This window comes from Notolepis coatsorum (assembly GCF_963971535.1).
Source record: "Notolepis coatsorum genome assembly, chromosome: 16".
NCBI classification, from domain to species: domain Eukaryota; kingdom Metazoa; phylum Chordata; class Actinopteri; order Aulopiformes; family Paralepididae; genus Notolepis; species Notolepis coatsorum.
In genome coordinates, this window is record NC_140180.1 from 26,672,358 (window position 1) to 26,695,257 (window position 22,900).

The window sequence follows — 22,900 nt, forward strand, 5'->3', positions numbered from 1 at the left end:
GACCAGCGTTGGACCAAGTCTCGGCAGCGTTATGAATGTCCAACGTTGTCCATGTCAGCCGGTTAGTCCTCTGGTGCTCTCCGGAAAACAGATCCTCGAGGAAGCAGCCGGTTAGTCCTCTGGTGCTCTCCGGAAAACAGATCCTCGAGGAAGCAGCCGGTTAGTCCTCTGGTGCTCTCAGGAAAACAGATCCTCGAGGAAGCAGCCGGTTAGTCCTCTGGTGCTCTCCGGAAAACAGATCCTCGAGGAAGCAGCCGGTTAGTCCTCTGGTGCTCTCCGGAAAACAGATCCTCGAGGAAGCAGCCGGTTAGTCCTCTGGTGCTCTCAGGAAAACAGATCCTCGAGGAAGCAGCCGGTTAGTCCTCTGGTGCTCTCAGGAAAACAGATCCTCGAGGAAGCAGCCGGACAGAGAGCGAGGCTGCAGAGTGAAAGGTAAAGAAACAGTCTTGAGTTGGCATGACAGGAACAAACACGCAGGCTGAACATTGACATTGTGAATGCTTTTCGGTGTAACATTGGTATTTAAAAAAAATAAAAAAATGTATACCAGTGCATAGTCTGTATCGCGGTCAGATGTGTCACTCTCGAAGTCCTCAATCTCAGGCTCTTCCTCGTCCCCCGCCACTTGGTCCTCATCTTCCTCAATCAGTGAAAGCCTGGAATCAAACAGATCTGACATCAATCTAATTCCCGACATGTAAATCCCTCACTACCAATCCGAACACTGATCTCTCCACACACACACACACACATGCACGCACACACACACACCCTCTCACACACAAACACACTACAGGTCACTTTAAACACAAAAGAAAAGGTCACTTTTAACTGTATGTTTTTGTATAGTATAGTTAGTATAGCATAGTTAGATATAGTATAACTGTATATTGTATAGTAGTGTATATAGGACTCATTACCTTTTAATTCGTAAGCTTAGCATTGTATTGTATTTTATCTTAGTACTTTTTATCATGCCTATTTTATTATCTATTCTATTATTATTTGTATTTTTTGCACAATCAAAGCGGGCATGGCCACCTTCATTTCACTATATGTCTTGTGTATGTATAAGACGAATAAATCTCTTGAATCTTGAACCGATACAAAATTAGTTAATCATTTGGTGCAAATAACTTAGCACTTAAAGCCGAATATACATGTGTCTAATCCAGTGTAGAGCTGGGCATCTGTAGAGCCTCATCTCCAGTCTTACATCTCAAGGTGCTCAGCGACCTGGCTGGACGGTTCTGAGGGGGCAGGACCAGAACTCCGTGTCTTGTGCTGCACCTTACGCACCAGGAACCTGGAGGACAGTAAAAATAGTAGGCTACTGTTTTAGAAAGATTATTTTTAAAGCATTTTTTTTTTTTTTTACATATACCTTAAGCCCGCTGGTCCTCAAAGATACAGGACATATACTTTAAGCCCGCTAGTCCTCAAAGATACATGCCATATACCTTAAGCCCGCTGGTCCTCAAATATACAGGACATATACATTAATCCCGCTGGTCCTCAAAGATACAGGACATATACATTAATCCCGCTGGTGATGTGGAGGTGCATGGTGACAGATCTGTCGCTACTAAAACTCAACCCACCCCGCTGCAAAGTCATCCTCAGACTGAGGCTCAGAGATGATGCTGCCTCCATCAGAGCTGGCTGCCTTAGGCCGCGCGGCGGCCAGCGGGGTGGTCTGCTGATTCAGGACGGTGGAGGTGAGGGCCGGCGGGGGCAGGTCGCTAAGGACACTGCTGTTGTCCGACCAGGGTCTTCCCTCTGTGCTCAACACCAAGCCTGGGGAAGGGAGAAGACAGTTCAGATCATATCAATACATGTACAATATTAGGATAGTTATGATCCTCTATCTACTGTTTTACAGTCTAAAGCAATGGTTCTCAAACTACGGGTCGCGACCCAAAGTGGGGTTGTGGGTAGGTGACAGTGCAAGTATTTTTTTCTTCTTTCTTTTTTATGTTCTGGCAACATATTTTGGCTAAATATGCCTTGTTTTATAAATGTGTATTGATAACATAGTGCTGTAATAAAATGTTCTAATAAATGTGCATGATCAAGTTCAACAACGTGTGCTTTTAGTTTGATATTCCTTAATTCCACGTTGAAATTACGCAATACATTAACACATTAACTGCCACGCTTATATCCATCAATGTATGATCACTGCCACCAGTCTAAAGGCCTCTGCATGCTACAGAAACTTCAAAGCAACTTCAACACAACATCGACAAAGCAACGGTGTTGCAGACACATTACCTTTATGCTTCTGCAAAATCAACGCGCAGCCTATGATGCAACAAAATGTACCCCGGATGTGCGGCTCGAGCGCGCCCAGCCCGCCTGAATACTTTGGGCAGCCGAAGGTGCGCACTCTAGCAATTACAAATGGATTTCCCTTCTCAACCATACATCGTTAGTATAATAATAGCCCTGTTTATGTTTGTTTTCGCTTGTGTTCTTGTATATAGTGTAATATAGTTATATCGCCACATCAACCCAGTCCATCCCCATTGTTTCCCCAATCTCCTTCCACAAATTCATCATCATAATGCTATCCTTGTAATCTTTAGACCCGCTATTATATAAATGTTGGTACTTTCGGACCTCCTCTGCAATACGTTCCTGCATTTGATTCATTTTAAACAAACAATTAAACAAGTGTAATGAAACAATACACTAGCTATCGAGCTCCTGTCAGAAAGTTTTCTTTTGGTCTCGAGCTCCTGTCAGAAAGTTTTCTTTTGGTCTCGAGCCAGGAACACTAGAAGTGACAGACAGCCCCGCCCCCATTCACTACCAACCAATCACTGCTACGCAATACCAACGCAACGGGTCTTTAGATTAGATTTTGGACACAGGTACGCAACGCCCTCGCAACACAGTCTACAAGACTGTCTGCAACAAGCGCGCTGAAATCGCGCCGATGTTGTGTTGAAGTTGCTTTGAATTTGCTGTAGCATGCAGAGGCCTTAAGCCTATGGAGATGTTTACCTTCTTTGCAGGGCTATAACTTTTTAAATTGTATTGCTAAATTGACAATACTATGGCCCATTCAACATTGATTATCTATCGTTCAGGATGTGGGAACGTTATACTTTTTCATTCATAGATTCATACGAAAATACCGTCTAGAATATAAATATGTTTTTATCGTTTTCTGCAGTAATTCCTAGAACGTGATTTATAGGCATAAACGCATATATAGATGATCAACTGCCGTTTGTTGGCGATACACGCTATATTAAAAATTTCAACTGTACATGATCCTAAACGTTATGACTTATCATGCGCGGATGAACGGGGGGGGGGGGGGGGTCGTTTATAATTCCGTGATCGTCAGTAAATGCTTTATGTAGTATGGGTGATATATTGATCAGAGCAGTTTGCATGAATAATAATAAACAAATGCGCTGAAAATGACGTCAGCGTCCTCTTACCGTTCGCCGATGAGACTGGAGTAAAAAGATCCCACTTATTTGACGGCGATCGACTCGATCCATTTCCGGTTTGTATAATAATAATAAACGCCCAAATCATCTCGATTATTGAGTTATGGCAGCGATCCATATACACGATGTGTGTCTACAGTCCCGCAACAATATGTGAGTGCCGGACGCATTTCCCCGGTGCACCGAGATCACAAGAGATCCATTTCCGGTTGCAACTCGCCGATCATCCACCAGGCGGCAGTATTGAAGCGTTGCAGAGTTGTGCAGGCTCCCACTGCATCAGACCAGGCTCCGTGAGGGAATTATGAATAACATGGTGAAAAAATGAAATATGATCTCAATAACGTTGTACGCCGTGGAATGGCAGAATTCGCATAAACTTGAAACACGTCGTAAGCCGTTTCCGGCGGTGGATATGTTAAGTGTGGGGTCGCCAAAGTAATACCCTAAATAAAATGGGGTCGTGGTATAAAAAAAGTTTGAGAACCCCTGGTCTAAAGGCATTGGTTCCCAAACTGGTGAACTACATGGAGGGTGGAGGGAGAACAAAAGACTTGTTCCCTCATATAGTGCGATGGTTGTTGCTACCAGTCTAGTGGACTGCAGCGCTAACACAGTGTGGAGAGAGGTCTGGCTATCAGTGCAACAAAACAATCAGAGCGGAATAAAATGTTTACGGATTTAAATGCGATGTGTTGCGCTGCTGCGCACAAGAGCTGTAAACAAACACTATTGCTTGGTAAAAAATAGAAAGGTTTTTGACACCGGCAGGAGCTGAAAGAAAATGCGTTCCAGGTAACGCTAACATCGCTCACGTTACAAAGACAAAAGCAAGACAGTATGATGAGACACACCTCTCCCTTGGCTTCCATGTCTACTGTGGTCGGCGCGATTCTGCCTTCAAAATAAAAGCGTGAGAAGAGGGGGGGGGGGGGGGGGCTAAATGTTTCCAATTACCCAAGGGGGGCCTGACTAAAAATGCTTGCAAATCAAACTAGTGTTCTAGTGAGTGAGTGAGTGAAAGAGTGAGTGTGTGCCATGAAAAAGGGGGAGGAAAAACGCACATCGCTTGGTTTTTCTCTTCTAGTTGTAACGTGGGGACTACACACCTCATTGTAAGAAGATAAATTCATAAATTACTCATACAACACATCTCTGATGATTCCGTCCTGAGACCATTCACAAGTAGGTCATAGAGCTAAAACATTTGCGGTGACATGTTTTGTGTGGTAATATTTATTTATTTATCCTTGGAAGTGTGAGGGCCCTTTCTCACTCACCATTCGGGGTCGAATCAGCGCCGGATCGCACCAGAAAAGGGTGTGTCATTCATTAATTCATTCTACTGAGAACGCTCCCCCCGTCCCCCTGACTCGCTCCAAACCTGGACCGCTGAAATAGGTGGTCTCGGGTGCGCGCTAGTGGGAGCGGGGGGCGTGACACACACAACGTCGTTACTGTAATGCTTTCATGCTTGCTTGAATTTTGGGCAGATAAAAACACGTTAGCTTAGCGTTAACCCTGGAAACGCTCAAGCGGACTGCCCGACACCAGTTCCATTTGTGAGAAAAGGGGGGTGGGTTATATTGACAAGGCTTGACAACAGAGGTTCAAATATAACTTCATATTTATTGGTTATTTGTTTATTTTATATCAGCATCCAGTCTCCAACGCCGTGTTAACACTTTGGGTGCCGGGAACCGTCTTTAGACGTCATTCCCGGCCATGCTCAAGTTGCCGGAGGACGCTTTACGTCGTCCTTATATCAATATTTCAAAAATCTGCGATCGGATTCATATGTCCCCTCCGCTGGCCTGAGATCCACCAGCAGGACCCACTGAGCTCTCTGGCGGTTCAGGAGCGCCACCTGGTGGCCGATCGGCGCAATCGCTTAAACAGGATGTGCCATAGAGGTTGTGCTAGACGTCCGTATTGCTTCCGGCCACTCGGTACATGTCCCGTGACTCTGGCTCGTCACGCTACATAGCGATCGATTGCCAATAACTCGATAAACAACATGATTTGGACGTATATACCATTATACAAGCTGGAGATGGACCGGGTAAATCGCCATCCCATAATGATAGAATTTCTACTCTACGATGATCGCCCAACGGCGCGCGGAGACTGGGGTGAGTTTGAGCGTGTAACGTTACCGTCTTCGATACTAACTGCTATTATCAACATTTGACCCACATTAGATGATTGGTATAACGCTGCCCACGGAATTATAAACGCCCCCTCGCCCATCCGGTCAACATCAGATGACGTGTAGTAACTTCTAGAAGTACGTCTAGTTGGAATTTTTTATATCGCGCTGATTGCCATCAAACTGTATTTCATCATCAATATAATGCATTTGGGGCTATATATCACGTTCTGGAGAAAGCTGCAGAAAGAGATGAAAACATACTTATACATTAGACCATACTTTACTATGAATATGTGAATGAAAAAGTTTAACGTTGCTACACAATGAACAATACATATAGGACTTTGAATGGGCCCTAATAATGGCAATGTAGCAATAGAATTTAAAAAGTTATAGCCCTGCAAAGAAGGGGACTTTCTCCATAGACAAATAGCGCTGGCAATCTATGGTATATCATGAATTTAACCTTAGGCAGCCAAAGTGTTAACACTATTCCTGTGTTTACATTTTCGAGCGTGACATCATCGCCTACGGCAAGCTTACACGCTCAAAACGCAAACCGTAAACAAAACCCAGAGCGCACCAAGACTGAGGGGCATGTTACACACAGTGTTTTTGTGCTCGTTTTTATACGTTTTTGAATACGTTTCATGTCCCTTTTACACAGAAATGCGTTTTTTGGTGGATACGTTGTGGCCCTAGCTGAAACGCTAAATTGTGTTTGCGTTTTGGAGCAGCGCCAAAAAACTTGCCGACAACAGTCGTGTAGTCTGCACGGAGCCGTTGTTGCGAAAACGCCCATGCGCAGTAGATACCATCGCGTGCCCTCCGGTGACAACAGAGTTTGTGTGTGGGTGTGTGTGTGTGTTTGGGACAGAGCTCCCAGCTCCGTGTCCCTGTGTCCCAAATAGCTGCAGCTACCATGTGTTGTCAAGTTATTGTTATAAGGACCCCAGTCCAAGCTACAACAGTCTGCGTTCCCTTTTTTTTTTATCCACTTTTTCTCCCATTTTCTATATTTTCTCCCATCCCAATTTCGTATCATCCAATTCAACCCTCCCCTGTCACGAACGCTGTTTCTTGCCTCCCACAAGCCGGCTGCAATGTGGACTAAGTCATACATAGCACAAGTCCCCTCCGGTACTTGAGGTAACAGCAGTCGTATCTTTTCACCTGCGCAGCTCGATCTCTCAGTGGCGAGGAGTAATGCGTGGGAGGCTCACGCTGCCCCCGACACTTCCTGATTCTACTGCGCAGGCGCACCAACCGACCTGTAGGAGTCGCTGTCCACAACGCCCGATCCCCACCCATCAGTTTCCCACCCCCTAATACGGCCAATGTGTATTAGTATGAACGACCAGCTAAACTGAAAGCAATGTGGAGCGCTGGGCTCGAACAGGCGAGCCCAGCGTCTCTGCATTCGTGGCGAGCGCCTTGCCCACTACGCCACGTAGCCGCCCAACAGTCTGCATTCCCTTAACAATTGTTTGTATTGAGCCGTATTGTATTGTACCCATTATGCAATATGTTAAATAAAGTTTACATCCATTCATTCTGCTAGCATTACCGATTGCATGAGCAGCTGGCTAACATTAGCTATCAGACCCTGATAGCTCAGAGCTCCTCTTTCAACTTAACAAGCATTAAACAAAATGGCCCAGTCATCTATTCACCTTTGTTTAATACACACAGCGTTGTCTCTAATGTTATCTAACTACTGATAGCTCCCGATATCATCAGTTTGGTGCTGGCTAACTAGCGTGAGCTAACGTTAGCTTCTAGCCACAATGCTATACTGTTATAATGGCATACTCCATTGACGTTAGCATGCAGCTAACAATGTAGCTACCGATCATTTCTTAGACTAAACTATCCGCTCTTGGTGGTCACTTGTGTTGATGTTAGTTTTGTTTCATCAACAAATGACAGGCAGAACACACAGTGAATGTATCCGTTTTGTTTATTGCACTTTTATTAGGCTTTGCTGAAAAAGAATTGCTGCATTGGGTAAATAGGCAAGATGGTGGCGCCCATAGGCGCCCGCCTTGTTGACATTTCTTTGCAGGAACTTCCAGGAAGTGTATTGGCACATTCAAGTTCTGATTGGTTGAAATTGCCTTCATGTTCGCCACCTACTGCCACCTACTGCTTTGGCAGTGTACTACATCACTGTGCCCAGGTGACAAAAACGAAAGTGTGACTCGAGGCTGCCACGTTGCGGCGAAACTGACAATGAAACGAAAATTAAACGAAAGGTGTAACCGCCGCCTGAGTGTGTACGCAAACTAGAGGGGGGAGAGGGAGGGGGGAAGTTCGCACCCAAGGACGGAACGAGGAGGGAACGGACCCGAATGGTGAGTGAGAAAGCACCCTGAGTGTATATGTGTGTACATGCAGTGGGCCTCACCCTTGGTGGCAGTCCTCCTGCGCTTAGCTGTGGGAGTGCCCTGTGAGGACGGGGAACCGCTCTTGTCCCCTCGATCATCCTCCCCTCTGGTCTTGGCCCCTCGATCGTCCTCCTCTCTGGTCTTGGGACCTCGATCGTCCTCCTCTCTGGTCTTGGCCCCTCGATCGTCCTCCTCTCTGCTCTTGGATGTGGAACCAACCTGTAGGGAGCGCTGGTACATTCTGACCAGTGGCCAGGAGAGGGCAGCATCGGAGGGCAGAAACTCTCCTAACAGGATGTCAACCCTGAGAGAGGAGGACAGAGAAGACAGTGGGATGAGGACAAAGGACACAAAAAAAAAAAAAAAAAAAAAAAAAAAATAATAATAATAATAATAATAATAATAATAATAATAATAATAATAATAATAATAATAATAATAATAATAATAATAATAATAATAATAATAATAATAATAAGAAACATCAGTGTTTTAGTTCTATATTCATTGTGGCAAATTAAATCACAAAAATAAAAATGTTCTTTTATTCTTTAAAGATTTAACTCAACCCCAAACGAATGGTCAAAGTATACTGTTCAGTAAAATGTATGGATCGGTCATCTATCTGTGCGAGACACAGGCTTATTCAATTCAAGATTGTACATCGGCTACACATGTCCAAACTCAAGCTGTGAAGAATTTTCTCTGAGGTTAGTCCTACTTGTAACAGATGCAAACAAGCCCCGGCCAGTCTGTATCACACATTTTGGTCATGTCCTAGCCTACCAGCTTTCTGGTCCTCCATATTTGAGCTCTACTCAGAGCTTGCAGGTCGGGTACTTGCACCATGTCATTTCCTGGGACTTTTTGTTGTTCTCTCTGGGGATTCGTATCTACCAAAAGCACAATTGAACTGTATTGCTTACTCCTCCCTTCTAGCAAGGTGTCTCATTCTTCTGAACTGGAAAAACGATCGTCCTCCCTGATTTGGCAGGTGGATTTGTGATATCCATGTATTGTTTAAAAGTGGAAAATATAAAATACACATTGCGGGGATCAAGTGGAAAGTTTGATGTGGTGTGGCAGCCCTTTATTTCTTATGTGGAAGGGTTGACTATGTCTCTCACCTCTGTATTGTAATGATTTTGTAATATGAAGTGCTCTGTGAACAGTTGTTTTGGTTTTGTTTTAATTTATGCGCGTATGTTTGTTACGTCTGTAATGTCTACTGCAACGTCTAAAACTGTAATAAAAAAATTAAAAAAAAATTTATGGATCGGGAGCTCGTCCTGGTGGCTCACCATAAGCAGCCACATACTGTGTAATTGCAGCGTCCTGCATTTGAATCCGGCCTAGGACCCTTGTTGCATGTCACCCCCCTTCTCTCTACCCCCGATTTCCTGTCACTAACCTCTCGTGTGACACTTGTTGGTTAGTAAACATGGGCATGGACGGATCGGTTCACCAGCATGGCTAACGTTTGAAGACATTCGAGTCTGTCCCCCATTGTTCTGAATCCAACCGTGTTCACTCTTCTGCCCCCGCAATGCGCGTGCCGCGTGCACACTGGTACATGACATAAGACGAGACACCGATCTATAATAAGTAGACGTGTGGGCGTGCATGTCTCACAGCTTGGTGCGGTCCTGTCGGAGAAGCTTGAAGCTGAACTCGCAGAGAATCTCCAGGAAGAGCAGGTTGGGGGGCTGCAGGTTGGGGGGCTGCAGCCCTGCTACCTCAGTCTCTCTGAGCGCAAAGCGGATCCCATCCCTGAGAGTGCACGCACAAACACACACACAAACACACACGCACCACAATTCAATATAGATGGGACTTCATTCATGTTGACTGTCAACCTGGCTAAGGAAGCTCAGGACCAATAACGAGATTCTCTATCGACCTCAAAGCTCTCACGTCTACATCCATCACTTTGAAGTCACCAAAAAGCACTCACAATGTGACTGGTGCTCATCCAGCCATGGACGGTGGTCAGGAGAGGCATTTCTGCTCCTCTTGTTTAATAGGCAATAGTGAACTGTTAGAATACGTCACATATAAAGTGAAGTTGTAATTAAGTAGTCCAGGCTGGTCAACTTGAGCAACAAAAATGTGCAGGAAACCATGTCGTTTGGGGTTACAACACGTCACTGAAGGGTGGAAATGAATTATGTCAGCCCCCTAATCAATACAATGTGTGAGATGAAACCAGCTATAATCAGAAGCATAATAGGTCATATTAAATTGTAATTGTCACACAATGTCAGTCTTGACATGGTTAGCTCTGGGCATTTGGCTCTGAGTAAAACCAAGGAGTAAACCAAGAATGGTACACAGAAGTATGTTTGTGATGTCAAGCTGGACTGGTCACATACAGAAGAGCCAGTGAGCCGCCAGTAGGGACTACTGGATGAATGACTGCCTGAATGAGTGAGTTAGTGACATTGCTGGTCTATGAGACGGTCTTCCTAGTTTTAACGTTGTTTTTCAGCTCAAACAGGTTCTAAACTAAAGGAATACAGGGGAACAGTCTGGTTTTCACTAGCTTTGGCCTTGCTGTGTAAAAGTGTTCGTACGATGCATATAGTAGGTAATACCCACCAGCTAATGCAGTAAATATGTGCATAAACAAGTTGTAAAATACACTGAAATTCCCTGACTGGTGGTAGCACTGGCAACCGTAGGTACTGACATGTGCAGGGCCACCAGTGGTTTGCGGACCCGGTTCAGGTCGATGCCAAAGCTCATGGCCAGCCGCTTCGCCAAGTCTCTCAGTTCCCCAAACTCCTGCCCACTGTGGTCCTCTGGATTCAGCATCGAGAACAACTAAACACACACACACACACACACTTTAAAGTTATATTTTAATCCACCAACTAAATGATACATAAGATTAAAAGGTTTGAGAGGTTCAACATGGGACATAGACAGCATAGTTTCTGCCACACTGGCTGGCTAGTGGCTACCTATAATAGCAGAAACTAAACAGAATCCTGCTATTTTCTTTGATACGCCTGCAAGTTCCAAATCACTATTGTTATCACTACCACAAGCCACTAAGAGATACACACAGACAAAGACACACACAATTACCTGCCAACATACATGGCTCATGCAGAGGACAGGATATTCAAAAAATCCCTCTCAGTCACTGGTAATATAGTAATCTCTCATTAACACTTTCAGTGCCAGCAGGGGGCGCACGATTTAGTGCTTGAATGCCCACCATCCACTTCAATGTTAGCGTTAATAACGCCTAATCTACGTTTTAAATTATGGCTATGTGTCTAATCTGCCCGTCGCTTATCAATGACTCATTTTCCAGTCAACATTGTCGAAGCGGATTGTTTTTTTATCGGTTCATTTCCGTTTATAGCATTTTGAAAAGCCCTAGTTTTCAAGGAAAATATAAATATTCCGCTGATAATCGCCCTTTTCTGGAATATTCTAGAATACACAAAAACGTTGTCATTTTTCGGCCTATTTATCGATTAATCGATTATCTGATTTCCTCAAAGCGATCGCGCACACAGACCGATCACACAGGGCAAATGCTGAGATCTCAGCTAATACAACTCTGATTATCCCAAGACTTGTCAACAGTCATCTCCCGCCTCGACTACTGCAACGCACTGCTCGCTGGCCTCCCGGCCACTGCCACTAAGCCTCTTCAACTCATTCAGAACGCAGCGGCCCGCCTGATCTCAAACCTACCGAAGTCGGCCCATGTCACCCCACTTCTTAGGGACCTGCACTGGCTCCCCATTGCTGCACGTATCCGCTGCAAGGCCCTCGACCTAGCATACCGTGTGGCAAAGGCAACCGCTCCCGCCTACCTCCGGTCAATGGTCTCTAACTACACACCCTCAAGACGCCTACGCTCTGCATCTTCTGGCCGCCTCAGACCTACTCCTATCCAAGCTCCGGGAGGGTCATCAAAGAGAAGTCGCCTATTCTCAGTCCTTGCCCCACAATGGTGGAATGAACTACCCACCCCAGTTAGGACAGCCGAAACATGTCCAATCTTTCGCCGTCGACTAAAGACGCACTTCTTCAACCATTATCTGAAAAAAAAAAAAAAAAAAAAAAAAACGAACCGTACTGTCATGCACTTGTCCTAATAAACTAACCTACACTGTAGCACTCAACACTTTAATGAACATTGTTGCTCAGCTGATAGAGTTGTGCCCTTCCTGATGGCTTGTCGTACAGAACTTGTAAGTCGCTTTGGATAAAAGCGTCAGCTAAATGACTAAATGTAAATGTAAATGTAAAATAGATTCCTTACCTCAGATCAGATGTTCTCCAAAAAGATCATTCCAATTCCTGATCGCCATTACAAAAATCGATCGCTTTTATTGATCCAACGCTACATACTGTACACATGTATTCCACGCTGTTCTGAGGCTCTACAATGAATTCGATCGGCTCGGGTTACATGCCTGAGAAGTAAAATGTGGATTCCGGCTTTTTCTTTTCCCATCCATTTTCATTGAGTCCATTCCAAAAGGGTGCATTTTTCACATCTGAGCTCCTACAGGGGCTGCATACCAACGGGAGACTCGGTTGATGAAATATGAATTCAGATCGCTAATAAAAAAAGAACACGCTAATTGTCGTGGTGGGCATTCAGGCATTGGGCTGATAAAACGTCTTATCACGTGGTGGGCACTGAAAGTGTTAAGACACGGTACAGTGAAACACAGACCCACCTGCTGCAGACTCAGACAGACGGTCTTGGCGCTCTGTACTGGACTGATGAGCTTGGTCTTGCTCAGAGTCTCTTTGATGATGTCGCCGTATTCTCTGTAGAACTACAAACGGTAGGAAAAACGAAATCATCATTCTTAACCTCTCACACCGCTTTCCAAAGCACACTTTGTACTTTCCCAAATCGTCAATTTTCTAATTTCTATTTGTCATGATTTTTCTATGGTTTTCCATAGTAAATACTAGGTAGGAACACCACATGTATGCTGTTGTTCCTTGAGTAGTTACAACATTATATTGCAAAAACAATTAGAGGCCTTGCACGGAATGGAATGTCTGTGTAGTTCTCGGTCTTCCAACATGGCTGCCTGTAACAGCAGCCATTGTTTTCTACATGGCAATGGAAGAGACAATAGTTGCAATATGTGCAAAACGAGGGTTGCTATGTGTTGATATAAGAAATATATAATTAGGTGTTACTACCGGATCTTGTAAACAAGTCACAGGGGACCAGTAATGGCATTTTCTTTTGAAAGTGGTTGCCAATGGTTACAGGCAGCCAGGCTGGAAGAAAGAAGACCTCTATTGAAAGAATGGGCTTTATGTAATGACACTGAAAACATGTGAGCAGGAGCTAGAAAAGAAATGCAGAGCTGCAAAGGGTCAGGAGAAGAAACCAGACGCCCACTCCGTCCTCTCACCTCCTAAAAATCCCTTCCTGTCAACGTCTCCCTTTCTTTCTCCCACTCAGTGGCTCATTCTATGGCACCCTTGCTGGAATCCAAAATAATCTCCCAGCCACTTCCTGTGTCCGTCATTTCAAATTAAAAGTCCTCGAGTGTTTTCATACACGCTCCAGCCATATACTGACCTAATGATGACAGACAAGGCACATTCTTTTCCCCCTGCAACGACCAATGACAACCTACGTTTGATAGACTAATTGGTAGGGCTGACCTTCGATTTTTTTTTGGAATTCGAAGCTTCGGGGCCGAGATTCGATTTTAATTCGAAGCTTCGAAATAAATTATTATTATTATTTTTTTAATTACATACTTTTTTTTATGTTGTGGGACTTGTTCAACTTTGTCAGTGCTGTAAAGTTGAAACCTTTTTAAATCTTAGACAAACGAAACACTTTGCTTCCATGAAATATTGTAAGCCGTCATTTAAGGCTTTATAAAAGCAGCACAATGAACACAAAAAGTGCAGAGTCCGACCTCATCTTAAATAACAAACAGCATTGCTTGTTGTAATTAACAAAGAGAGGCAGAGTTGATTTAGCAAAAAAAAAGAAAAAGCAATTATGCCACATCAATGTGGAACGACCCTACCCACAGCCGTAAAATAATGTGAATCCCTACCCACCTTCAAAACCACTCTCAAAGAGCACCTACGGGAGGCTGCTATTCGAAACTGGCCCATGTAAATGTCCAAACCCCCCCCCCCACCACCCATGTAGTTTCTTCCCCCTCAAATGTATATACTCTCTTTTATCTTAAACAGTACTGTATATTTGTATATCTTGTATGTCAAATATACAAGATTATGTATCAGGGATGTGATTGCGCCTTAAGAAAAAAAACAGAACATTTTCTAAACTATATTTTTTTTTTAATAAACACTCCATTTGAATGAATGAACACATTTTATTTGTATAGATTGAACTGTTCACAGGGAAGAGGAAGGTGGGAGAGGAAAGGGACAAAGAAAATGAATCAAATATCTCAGTGTCCCCCACATTTTTTTAAAGAGGGTCATCTTGACCCCTCCCAAGTCATCCTGGCTCAAACACTAACAAAGGTTATCCTATAACCCTAGTTATATGAATATGGCGAGTGCTCTGCTCTATTGGAACTGTCCCTTTAATCATATGCTATCATGAAAACGTTCAACCACATGCACGCACCTACACCTGCCTGACCATGCCCACATCCGCTCACATATAAGGGGGGTCATGGCCATACTACTAGCTCCTTCCCCAGTCTTTCACCGCCGAAACGGAAGACACATGGGGTCCTCAGTGAGTCAGAGCAGAGCGCTCGCCATATTCATATAACTATGGTTATAGGATAACCTTTATTATATTTCATATGGCTTTACGCTCTGCTCTATTGGAACACAAGAGCGGAGCAGAGCGGAGAGCCCGACAGATGTACCCGCTGAGGTCCCCTACAACCATCAGAATACCGGGGAGGATCCGGGCCCCCCCGCCCCCCCAGTGAGGGACGGGAGGGAGACCGGACCCCGACTGTGCAAAGAGGGAACAGTACCTCAACGCACAGGTAGGGTTGGGCATCGTTTGGATTTGAACGATTCCTGTTCTGAACGATTCTCGATTCCGATTATTTGAGGTGCAGGTCACAGCTTATTTCGCAGGAGAATTTTTTTGTGTGTGAAATTATTAAAAAAATGTCATACTATTCACATTTTCAGTTGACTTGATACAGTTGAATTTGGTTGCTGTACTGTAACTAGGGTATTAATTAACAAAGAACCGGAAGTTAGGAACCGGTTCCTAATTAGAATCGGTTTTCGGTGCCCAACCCTACGCACAGGGTGAGCAGACCGCAGGACTTACCCTTGTTTAGAATAGAGCAATAGGCCTGCGACTACTCGGTCGCGCATCCCGCACGCCACCAGGGAACGGACGTGAAGCAAAAAACCCACGTCACAGCCCCCAACATTGCGGGGCCCCAACCCCATGGCAAGGCCGTAGCAGCGGGGCGCAGAGGAGGCCCCAGCCCCAGGCCACATCCCGGGGGCCAGGACCCCCCGAAAAGGGGCCTGGCGAGGTCAATGAGGCCGCGGCATCGAGACCCCACCAGACGGTCACTGGTGACACCACCCCCTCACATCGCCAGCGTATCGGACAGGGCCTACAATAGGTGAAGGCCCTTCCCCACCTGGCACGCCGCTCCGAAACACTCCAAGGAGGCTTCCCCCCCACAATGTTGTGGGGCCAGCTGGCGCACCGGGGAGACAACCCTCCAAGGAGGTTGATCCCTCAATCCAGGCCGACAGGTCCTAACAAGAGCAGAACTCGACCTGCGCCCGGAGCACTGCGGACTAGACAGGCGCCATAAGGGGCTTACAGTAAGAACAGGATCCCGGCGGAAAGGGTGTTCGGTATGCCGTGCACCATGTCACAATCTCATGGGGTCACAAACCTCGCGGAGTCGGGGTTAGCCAACTCCACCAGCGAACAGATTCCACTATGAACCCTGACCCTGCCAATTTATTAATCCCGCGGGGTCGAGGTATCAGAGAAAGAGTTTGACACAATTGGCAGACGTCACGAAACATGCAGGGGCATACTCTCGGGCAGCAGGGGTCAAACCCGGGCTCAACCGGAGTCGACTCTGCTACCGACACACCGGGAAGGCAACCATCCCCCTATGTTTATTAACAGAAAATGGTTGCTCCCTCAACCCATTAAGAAAACCCCGGAAACATAACTGCGCGTATACACTAGTGATGTTAAGATTCACCGATTCGCATCGGTGCACCGGCATACACTTTCAAGATGCGAGTGCACCGGTGGAATAAGTGCGCATCGGCTAGAATTCAGGTTGAACTTGTGATGCATCTTGTTGTAGCGTCTTTGCATCGGTCAAAACCGATTCATTCATATCATTTCCTCTCATCCACTTCTGTCAGCAGTGCACTGCACACAGCAGATACTATCTTTGCTATAGAAGGCGAGAGCCGCGTCACAGTTATCAACAAACAGGGAAGTCGAGGAGACATGAATTGAAGTGACCAACTGGCTAACGTTAGTAGCCGCTGGCTAACGTTAGCCACTGTTAGCCGTTCAGCTAACCCTAAACTATCTAACTAACTAACGTGACTCTGCAACACCAGTTCCATTAGTGAGGAAATGGCGGGGGGGTATATTGACGACGCTTGACAACAGGTTCAAAGATAACTTCACATTTATTGGCAATTCGTTTCTTTATATCGCTTCCTCCAGGTTCAAACTGTGTTGTTGACAAAATGCCATCATGGTGTGGTTAGCTACGGAGCATCAGAACGCTCAAACTCGCTCTCGCTCTCTCTCTCAATGATTTAAAGTGGCCAAACGTTACAATATAAATACTAACTGGATAGTTGCTGATAAACATTTAATTTCATTATCTGAAATATTATAAAATCATTAAGTCCGCTATAAGCCATTATCCCTTTGTGTGTGATTATTATTGTCTCACAGTAGTGTGTATACATTGTGTGTGTGTGTTTTTAGCTAAAGTGGTTAGAAAACACAGTACTGTGCAAAAGTCTTAGGCACCCAAGAGTTTTTATATAAATTGTCTTACAATAGATTATTTTATTTTTAATAATAATATAAGCTGCATATAAGGAATACAACCAAATCCTCTGTCATACCATAAAATGTTATCATTATTTTGCATCGTGTTGAATTGCATCGTATCGCCCCAAATCGCATTATGTTGAATCAAATCGTATCGAATCGTATCTCAACAGGGGTGAATCGTATCGCATCGCCTGGTGCTTCAAATGTATCGTTAATGTATCGTATCGTTGGCACCGTATCGAGATGCGCATCGCATCGGCCTCAGTGATGGAGATGCACATCCCTAGTATACACAGGCTATACAATGCAGTTCAAGGCGTTTCAGGTTTAGAAAGGGTTAACCCAGGCCAACAGGTCAACGAGGGAAAAGCCCGACCTGGGCCTGGAGGACCGGGACCTACACAGGGATGCATAGAGGAGTTGACAGAAGCAGCCTTCCCGACAGGCCCCTCCCATCCCCGGTTTAGCAGGGAGGGAGGGGTGAAACGAATGGAGAAGAACCAACCCACCTAACATTTTGCAAAAAGGTACAACATAGTATGGACCAATGCACACCACTGTTAAGGGCAACTTGTAGTGGCATCTATATGACACACACACATTCATGACATCAACCCCCGGCCCGCCCTGGCATTTCCCCCCCCAGAAAAGCTCAGGGTCCTTCGGGGTACCAGAACTTGTCTGCGCCCACGGCGGACAACGGGTTAAACTGATCAGGTCCGGTGCGACCAGGACAAGTCCCGTGCCCTGTCACGCCGCCGCCCCCAGTCCTAAGAGGGGGGTAGGTACGCGTGTCGATCCAAAAAATCACAGGGGGTGCCACCAAGCCGGTCAGTACGCAAACGCACCGCTCCCGGTGGCCCACCTAATGGGCGTGAAACCTCCCTGCCAATGTTGAGCCACACAATGTTTCTCCCCGCTGTCTGGGACGAGCAGCAGGAAGCCGGTACTAGAGACACAGACACAGGCTCTTATACGACGAGCCTGGGAATAAAAACCGCGTCAATTCTGCTCTTTATGTAAGAGGGGAAGACAGCGGTTACGAGAGACCTCAACGTGAGTGAAACAACTCAATTGGCAGTTAGCGGGTGGAAGTCGATGGGTGGTAATCTGGACGTTGTGGACAGCGACTCCTACAGGTCGGTTGGGGGACGCCTGCACAGCAGAGACAGGAAATGGCGGGGGTAGTGTGAGCCTCCCACACGTTTCACCTCGCCAATGAGAGTCCGCGCTGGCAGGTGAAAAGATGTGACAGGCTGCCTCCTCGTGTATCAGAGGGGACACGTGATGCAAGGCTTCTATCCTCCCTACAACCGGCCAGTGGGGGGCATATGCGAGCAACGTTCAAGACAGGGGAGGGGAGAATTGACACATTGAAATTGGGATGGGAGAAAAATTGAAAAAGGAGAAAAAGTGGATAAAAAACAAACTCTTTTTTACATATTGGACTAGAAATAGTCTGTCAAATGAGCCATACTATTGTCTCCATAGCTATAATATAGAATATACAATAGCTCCGCAAAGATCGTGAAATATCGTGAAAATGGTCAAGAAAAGCTGGCGCTAGTCAGTGCAGATGGGAAAAGCTTGTGGTCGTCAAAGAGTTAAGAGACAGAGTTTATAAAAGAGAATATATACATTTGAGGGGGCGGAAACTGTACAGTGGAGGGGGTTGGGTGGGGGTATTTGGACATTTACCGGGGCCAGTTTCGAATTGCAGCCTCCTGTAGGTGCTCTTTGAGAGCAGTTTTGAAGGTGGGTAGGGATTCACATTATTTTACAGCTGTGGGTAGGGCGTTCCACATTGTTGTGGCATAATTGCGAAACGTGTTTAGTCCCTTGTTTGAGTCGAATCTGGGTTGAACATGATTTGTCGAACTCCCTCTGGTGTTGTGGTCGTGGTATTCACTGACCTTTGGGAAGTATTTCGACATGTACATGGGTATCTTAGTGGTGTAGTGTATCTTGTAGACCAGGCCCATTGCAAGTTGCTGTAGGTTGTCAATATGGGCAGGGTGAGGTGGGTTTTAGGAGTAAGGTCAAGCATTAGTCTGACCAGTTTGTTTTGTGATGTTTGTAATCTTGTTTTTAGTGCCTTTGAGGTGCTTTGGTACCATGAGGTGCAAGCATAGTCGTAGTACCCTTGAATCTTGTTTGTTGGTTGACATCAGGTTTAGTCAGTGCGAGGGCAAGCCATTCCACCCGTCGTTATTGTTGCATTCGCCGCAAATTGTTGTTAGCACAATCAGCTGTCAGGCTCCACTGCAATGATTAACTAAGCTAACTATCTGTTAACTAACCATCTAACTACTAAATAAAATGAATTATTATTATTATTATTATTATTATTATTATTATTATTATTATTATTATTATTATTATTATTATTATTATTATTATTATTATAAACGATGCAGTGATGAACAGTCTTTCCAAGCAGAGAAACAAGTACTAAGTAGTAGCGATACACAGAGTGAGCTACGCTATGCTTGATAATTACGCTTGGTAACAGTAATGTTAACAGAATGTAAGAAGAAGCCGTCTGCCAACAAAGATATTGTATTCACGTTATTATAGACTCCTGTGACCGATACGCAGGGGTGTAAAAAGTAACCAGTGATTATACTTAAGTGAAAGTATGGGTACAGCCTCAAAAACGTACTCAAGTAAAAGTCAAGAGTAGAACATTTTAGACTTTTACTCAAGTACTAAAAAGTAAAAGTAACTTTTTTTCTGACTGTCTATTCTTCTGATAGCTGGTGTTTAATCAAAGATCCGCACTTTCTAGTCTTGCACAAGGACCAATCAGCATGGGTATGGGCGAGTTAATTTTCCATTGATGGGGATTTGATTGGCTGTTTTTAAATAAAGTGAGGCCACAGGATTAATAACGTTAACGTTAGTTCGGCCAGAGAAACAAATATACTAATTAAAATGGTTGGACCTGTGAGATTTGTAGTTTTTATTTTATATGTCTGCATTTTAAATGTAAGGAGTAAAAAGTATGTTTTTTTCTCTGAAATGTAATTGAGTAAAAGTATACAAACCTAATAATACTAGAGTAAAGTACAAATCCCCCAAAACAGTACTTAAGTATTGTAACAAAGTACAATTACTCAAGTACTTTACACCCCTGCTTTCCATAACCATTTTTCATGCATTTCTTGCATGATTGCAGCACCTACAGACAGACGCCTTTTGTTCTATATTTCTTTATATGTGTTAACACGATTAACACAAGCAGCAAGTCATGATGATTGACAGCCCTATAATAGTGTATATATCCATTGTGTTCATAGATATACAGTATATCAAACACTGTTGCCCTGTAGTGCTGTTGACAAGAGGCCTCTTCTTCATCACACCCTCCTCCTCCATCATCCCTCTCTACCTTGCTGTAGTGTTTGAAGACATCAGTAGCAGCATTGAGATCCAACACGCCATAGAGGATCAGCTTACAGTAGCCAGCCAGCTGGGAGCGCCTCTGACAGAGACTAGTTATCTTCGCCTCCTCCTGATCCTCATCTGAGACACAGACACAGAGAGAGACAGAGACAGACATAGAGAGAGACAGACACAGAGAGACATAGAGAGAGACAGACACAGATACATAGAGACACACAGATACAGAGAGACAGACACAGACATAGAGACAGACGCAGAGAGAGATACAGAAAGACATAGAGACAGACACAGATACAGAGATACAGATAGACATAGAGATAGACAGACAGATACAGAGAGACAGAGATTCAGATACAGAGTGACAGACACAGATACAGAGAGACAGAGATAGATACAGAGATAGAGAGAGACAGACAGCGAGAGGGGGCCGAGGAGGGACAAGGAGAGGAGAGAAGATTGGGGCGATAGTCAATGTGAGACCAGGAGAAAGTAAAGGGATATTCTACCAATTTTACAAGAAGTGTAAGAGGACTGTACACACAAGTCACAGTATGTCACCTATGGGTTGAATTAGGGGTTTAAGGGGACTGTACACAAAAGTCACAGTTCAGTACGTACCAGTTTTGAAGTCACGGTTCAGTATGTTTTTGGCGGGGAAATAAGAGATGCAAAACATACAAATTTGCTGCTAATCTGAATTAGTAGGGAGAGGCTGCATAAATGCCACAGAGAGCTGGGTTTGCATTGCACTCCTTGTACGACATTTCTAGGGACCTATGAACCTACAAAATCTGTTTTATTTCCCCCCAAATAAAAGTATTTTTTCCCGGTAATTTCTTTTTGGGATAAAAATGTCATGTATTTTTAAATTTTTTTGCCCCCAAACAGGGAACAAAATAATTTTTTTTTGCCTACCAGCCAGGCAGATTTTTTACCAGCCAAAAATGATAAATAGCTTTTTAGTATATCGCCATGTGTTATTATTACTATAATACTCTCACATGCTCATATGGCTCCCAATTTCTTTACACGCCAGAGTGGCTGAGTAGCCTCCGTAATTTACCAGCCAAAGAGGAAATCTTTGGCGGGTGTTAATTTTGTTCCCTGCCCCCAAATAATTATTATATAGCAGACTACTGATGTAGGGGTTTTGCTAGTTTTGTTGTACATATAAAAGCATCAGCTAAATGACCAAATATGAACATAAATGTCACATTATGCTTAATGATGTGTTCCGTTGCCACAAGGCAGCCCTAAATTACTAAATGACTGTATTTCGGACTTTGCATCTGGCCCTCTCTGTGACCCTGTCAGGTCAGAGTTCAGCACAGTAGATGCGTGGCTAGTGGCTACGATAACTATTTTCTAGCGCCAGCATGCGAACAGTCAGTCAAGGATCAAACGTCCTGTCACAATGTTGAGCGCGCTGAGGTCTCGGTAATCAGTGGTTTCATCAACTACAATGGATATTTTCTCTCCACGGATCTACTGTGGAACTGCTCCAAGGCGCGAGGCAAATGGATTTTATGAAGGCGGTTCTCATTTTCCAGCAAAGCGCCTCCCTGCGTGTAATAATGTTTAATCAGGAAAGCACAAGATTCCTTGTCTTCGTCTAGTGGTGTGTCTAACTCCGTACCTTCTATCTAATTCTATGCTCCGCACACAAGCCACAAAATCCTAGACAAACAAACAATGATTTTACTGTGCTGTCTATCGTACTACTCGCTCTGATCTTTCAGATGGCTCCAAGATCTGTCTCTGGGACTCTGCCGAACTGAAAGGCCTGCGCGGAGCGGCTCGGTGCGAACACGACCCTGGGCTGAACACGACCCTGGGCTGAACACGACCCTGGGTTGAACACGACCCTGGGCTGAACACGACCCTGGGCTGAACGGCTCGGTGCGAACATGACCCTGGGTTGAACACGACCCTGGGCTGAACACGACCCTGGGCTGAACACGACCCTGGGGCTGAACACGACCCTGGGCTGAACGGCTCGGTGCGAACACGACCCTGGGCTGAACGGCTCGGTGCGAACATGACCCTGGGTTGAACACGACCCTGGGCTGAAAGGTGCTGAGGTACCAGCGGGATCTTCGTCCTCGGGGTCCGTGAAGATGTAGTCCATGAGGAAGGAGGCCATCTCGGAGCGCAGGGAGGCAGAGGGAGGGTGGGCCAACACACGCAGGTCAGGCTGGGAACGGAACGAGTCCACGCTATACACTATCAGCAAGTCACACAGCAACTCAAACGCCTGGAGGAAAAGGAAAATCGAAAATGTAAATGCAAACGTAGAATACCAGAAAAACACTTAAAAAACACAAAGGATACAAATAAGTCAATTTCAAGTTTTCTTGTGTCCCCCCCCCCACTCCTGGCTCTCAAGAGATGTAACGTGTGGCTCATGAATGTCTTATTTCTTTTAATACATGTTGTTCATGTGCATCTTTAGTCTATTGGCTACTTT

The 22,900-nt window shown here is 44.9% G+C and overlaps 1 protein-coding gene across 1 annotated transcript in view; it reads right to left on the minus strand.

The window, feature by feature from the left end:
• Positions 1-373: 373 nt before the first annotated feature.
• stag3 (STAG3 cohesin complex component) overlaps positions 374-22,900 on the minus strand; it is a gene marked incomplete at both ends in the record, with an annotated part of 71,462 nt that continues 48,935 nt past the window's right edge. Inside the window, 10 exons of the mRNA XM_084332006.1 lie at positions 374-418; positions 548-656; positions 1,217-1,306; positions 1,602-1,797; positions 8,027-8,310; positions 9,639-9,776; positions 10,696-10,829; positions 12,716-12,817; positions 20,420-20,553; positions 22,519-22,687. Coding sequence (XP_084188132.1) covers positions 374-418; positions 548-656; positions 1,217-1,306; positions 1,602-1,797; positions 8,027-8,310; positions 9,639-9,776; positions 10,696-10,829; positions 12,716-12,817; positions 20,420-20,553; positions 22,519-22,687 — 1,401 coding nt within the window. The remainder of the gene's footprint in view (positions 419-547; positions 657-1,216; positions 1,307-1,601; positions 1,798-8,026; positions 8,311-9,638; positions 9,777-10,695; positions 10,830-12,715; positions 12,818-20,419; positions 20,554-22,518; positions 22,688-22,900) is intronic.